Consider the following 5,280-nt stretch of genomic DNA (forward strand, 5'->3'; position numbering starts at 1 on the left):
TTTTTTTTGTTATTTTTTTTTTTTTTATTTTTTTATTTTTTATTTTTTTTTTTATTTTTTTTTTTTTTTTTTTTTTGTTTTACATGTATATATATATATATAATATAAATTTTTTTAATAAAATCATACCTATACTGTTTTACTTCTTATAAAAAAAAAAAATTTTTTTTTAATACGATATTATACACAAAATTATAATATATATATATATTTATATATATATATATATATATATATATATATATATATATTTATATATATTTATATATTCATTTATATACCTTTTCCCTTAATATGTGAATTATAAATTATGAAACGTGGAAAAAAATTTATACATTAAAAATTGAAAGTTTTCATACAGCATTTTTATATGGTTTCAAAAAAAAAAAAAAAAAAAAAATATATCAAAATGTATCATAATATAATATAATATAATATAATACATATAGATATACCAATTTAAATATTAAAGCAAAAATGTTTATGTTTCCCCCACCAGCATATTATAATTTCTTTCATTCATCTCATATATGGTAAAATTAATGGTGTCAAATATGTGGACTTGTAAATGATCAATAAATATATCAGGTAAAATACACATATCTTGATTTAAAAAAATGATTTTTTTCGAGGGAACATATATGTCAAATATGAATGGACTATCTTTTAATTGTAGATTTTCAATATAAGAAATATTATTTGTTTTTAAATAATTTCGAATGGTAGACTTATATATGTTATATGGTTCTTCATTATCTCTATAATATATCATATTTCTATTTGCATTTGTACATGTTTTTTTTTTTTTTTTTCTTTGATGTTCTTCTAATTTTTTTTTCTTGATATTTATAGCTTCCTCATAAAAGTTCGCTATATTTTTATATTTGAAACATAATAAATCAAAAGAATATAAATTTTTAATTTTTATAAGATAAAGTATTTGTATTAATAATTGATACCAATAAGGTTTTATATTATTATTTAATAAATATATATTAATTTGATTAAAAATTTTATAAATTTCATTTATATAATTTTCTTTTTCCTCATTAAGTATAATAAGAAATAAATAACTTATAAAAAATTCAAAACTATTATTATACGTATTAAAAAGCATATTAATTTTGTTAATGATCTGTTTTATTTTTTCATGTCCTTTAAACATTTTTATCATGGTACATAATTTTAATAATTCTTCTGCTTCATAATTTTGTTTTTTATGTGATAAAAAATCCAGAAAGGATTTATAATCGGCTTGCTCCTGTTGATAATCATTGAAATCATTAGAATGGTCGGAATGGTTAATATAATCAAACATTTTCTTATGACCATATGTGATATTATTATAAGCATGATAATTCTTTAAGTTGTAATAACTTTTTATATGATCAACACCTTTCAACATGTCATCATTTTTTAAATTACCATTATTAATTGAATTATTTTCATCCATACACATTTTATTATTATGACACATCAACTTTTTATATATCATGTGAATATAAAAAAATTCATATTTATTTATTATATCAAATTCGTCCATATATTTAATATTTTTATTTATCCCATTAAAGGTGTTTCTGATCATATCAAAATTATTACAAGGTATAATATGTAACTTATTAATATTAGATGAACTAACCATGTTATTCTTCCTATTATTATCATTTGATTTAATTTCTCTTGTCTCCATTTTTGTGTCATCACCTACCGGTATAGAACAAATCGTATTACCATATATATATAATACTGTCTCTTTTTTTTTTATTTTTTGCTCTCTTAAATAATTATTTAATGATAATAAGAAACAATTTTTAAAAATATCAAGAACATCTTCATTGTTCATATTATATAAAATTAACATAATTATACAATCCATATCAAAATTACAAACATTTTTTTTTGCAGGGCAGGTCTCATTTTCTTCAAGATTTTTTTTTTTTTTTTTTTTTTTTTCTTTATCATTATTAAGTTCGTTCATACTATATCCAGATTTCAGATTAAACGAAATATATTCATTTATCGAAATTTTGATTTTCTCCTTACACATATGCATAATTTTATTTTTTTTTTTATTAAAAAGATCTTCTGAATATATATATTCCTTCTTGTCCTTTTGTCTTAGGTGAGCATAATTTATATTCCTGAAAATATAGAAGAAATAAAAGTAATGATATATAGACATAGGTAATAGATGTTCATATTCAAAACACTGGAAAAAGAAATTTATAAAATGTAAATTTTTAATATCAAAAAATATATAGTTATCTATTATTATCATTAATAATAAATTAATAAAATTATTTAAACAATGGTATTCATATGGATATTTCTTTTCATAATTAGCTACATCTGATAAAGAAATAATCTTTTTGTGTTTCTTATCTTTATGCTTAAACAAACAATCAAATGATTCTTTACATTTATTCTCTACAATATTATTTTCAAAAAATTCCTTTTCTTCTTTATATATAAAATTATTATCAATTTTTTTTTTTTTAATTAAAAATATTTTTTTTTTTTCTTTATCTGGCTTCTTTTCATTTGATCGACATAAAAGGTTACTATATATATCATGTTCTCTATCATTATAATGTATATTATCATCATTATAATGTATATTATCATCATTATAATGTATATTATCATCATTACAATACATATCATCTCCATTACAATATATATCATCTTCATTACAATATATATCATCTTCATTACAATACATATCATCTTCATTACAATATATATCATCTTCATCTATTCGTATACGTTGATTATTTATTTTTTTTTTTTCCCTCAAAAATTGCTCCTCCATCTCTTTACCTCCATGATTTAATAATTGAGTCGTATGGTAATACATAGGGTCGTCATTAAAAAAATTATTTACACATTCGAAAAGATTAATTTTGGTATCACCACTTTTTATACTATAATGAACCTTATTTAAAAAGACACAGAATAATTTTATTAATTGTTTATTTATCATAATGATCATACTCTTATCAAAATATTTATCAAACATAAGGTTAGTCATTTGTCTTTTCTCTATTATAGTTCGGAAGGTTAAGAATTCATATATTTTTATATAGTCCTGTTTCATATAATACAACGAAATATCGCTTAAATGAAAAATATTGTTATTTTGTAAATAAGAACAATTATTATTATGTATCATATGATTCCCATAAAATGTATTGTACATGTATTCATTACTTGTATCATATGTAGTATTCTCTTTTTTGTTCTCTTGAATAGTATGTTCTAAACATAACATTTGTATAATTTTCTTTTGTATATCATTATATACAAAATGAGGATCCGTTTCAAAGTTGATAAGATTTTCATTATTCATGTCATCAAATATATTCATATAATAATTGTTACTTTTAATAGATTTTTCTTTTTCTCTTTGTTTATTCATATATGTCTTATAAAAGATATACTGTCTCCATGTATATATAATCATAATAATATCATTGAATGAACCATTAATAATAATTTTTATAATAAGACTTTTTATCAATTTATCAAAACCATTTATTAAAGATTTATTTTGTTGTAAGAAATAAAATAATTTAGATAATATTTTTTTTAATATTTTTATATTAAATCTTTCCAAATTTAATTTATATATATATAAAATATACTTTTGTAAAAAAGAATTATAACAAAAAATATCTGTATAATATGTTAATCTATCAGCAAAATGTAAATTTTTTATATACTTTTTTTCAACAATATAAGTTTTAAAAAAATTATTACATATTGTAATAAACGATGTATCATCATATAATTCTAATAATTTTATTTGTTTTAAATATGTTATAAATTCTTCTTCATATACTATATGTTTCTTATTATCTTTTTTTATCTCGTTCATTAACATATATATATATTCATCTTTAAATAAATTACTAATAAAACTATTCCACAAAATATCTATATGTATTTTTTCTTTATGTAATAAAATATTTTTTATTACTTCCTTTGTACATTTCCTATATATATTCTTATATAAATTTAACTCGCTATTATTAATTATAATCTTCTCTTTTCTTAAAACCTTTCGACTGCTACATAAATTATTATTGACATCCACAGGAGCTGTTAATACATTCATATCATTAATAACATAATTATTACTACTCATATTATTTTTTCTATTTATTTCCTTCTCATGTATATAAAAGGTATTCTTATTATATGAAGTTAAAGACGATTTTATATTATTGTAAAATGGAAGGGAACTCTTTTCACTACTATTATTATTATTATTATTATTATTATTATATAATATATTATCATTATTCCTATTATTATCTTTGATTCGTACATTTTCTTTATCTTCATTCATCATGTTGAAATACATATCATCATTAATATGAGGATTTCCCTTTTTATTATCCTCTCTTTCATTTATATTATTTTTTTCAAATTTATGGACACCTTTATTTTTTAAAAAAAAACTTATATTATCCTGTTCAACCATATCCAACTCTTCATTTCTTACACACTTGTTTTTTATTTCTATATCATCAAAATTGTAGAAAATAAAATATTCTTTCTCATTTTTATTTATCCTAAACAAATTGTTTATAAAAATATTTATTTCCTTTTTAATTTTATTCCTATAATTATATTCATCTTCATAATTATTAACATTTTCTATCCCATTTTCATTTGTTCTATTATTCATATTATTAGACACCGTCTGGTAATCATTTCTGTGTTTAATAACATTATACAAATATAAATTTTTTAAATAAATATTTATGTATCGAATTAAAAACATCAATTGATCTGTTGTTAATGTATGTCCATACTTTTCTAAACATTTCTCTATTCTTATTAATGAATAGTTCATATTAAAATAAAACAAATGAAAATAAAACAAATACTTTAAATTTATCATAGGAATATTCTTGCTATGATATATATATTTATCAAAATATAATATTATATTCTTATAATCATTATCTTTACCATTCTTATAATGATATAATACATATAACATTTTTATTATATCACTAACATCTTCATTCATGTATTTTTCACAATCCTTAAAGTCCCTCTCGTTACACTTTTGTAATTTATAATCAAGCCTTTTTATCAAACAGCCAATTTCGTCATCGAAACCTGTTCATAAAAAAAAAAAAAATAAAAAAAAAAAAAAAAAAAAAAAAAAAAAAAAAAAAAAAAAAATAAAAAAAATAATAAATTTTTTTTTTTTTTTTTTTTTTTTTTTTTTTTTTTTTTTTTTTTTTTTTTTTTTTTTTTTTT

General features: G+C 18.4%; 1 protein-coding gene across 1 annotated transcript in view; it reads right to left on the bottom strand.

The window, feature by feature from the left end:
• Positions 1–481: 481 nt before the first annotated feature.
• Positions 482–5,280, bottom strand: part of PRSY57_0309200 (hypothetical protein) — a gene marked incomplete at both ends in the record, with an annotated part of 5,726 nt that continues 927 nt past the window's right edge. Inside the window, one exon of the mRNA XM_012905718.2 lies at positions 482–5,136. Coding sequence (XP_012761172.2) covers positions 482–5,136 — 4,655 coding nt within the window. The remainder of the gene's footprint in view (positions 5,137–5,280) is intronic.

This window comes from Plasmodium reichenowi, chromosome 3, assembly GCF_001601855.1.
Source record: "Plasmodium reichenowi strain SY57 chromosome 3, whole genome shotgun sequence".
Taxonomy (NCBI): Eukaryota; Apicomplexa; class Aconoidasida; order Haemosporida; family Plasmodiidae; genus Plasmodium; species Plasmodium reichenowi.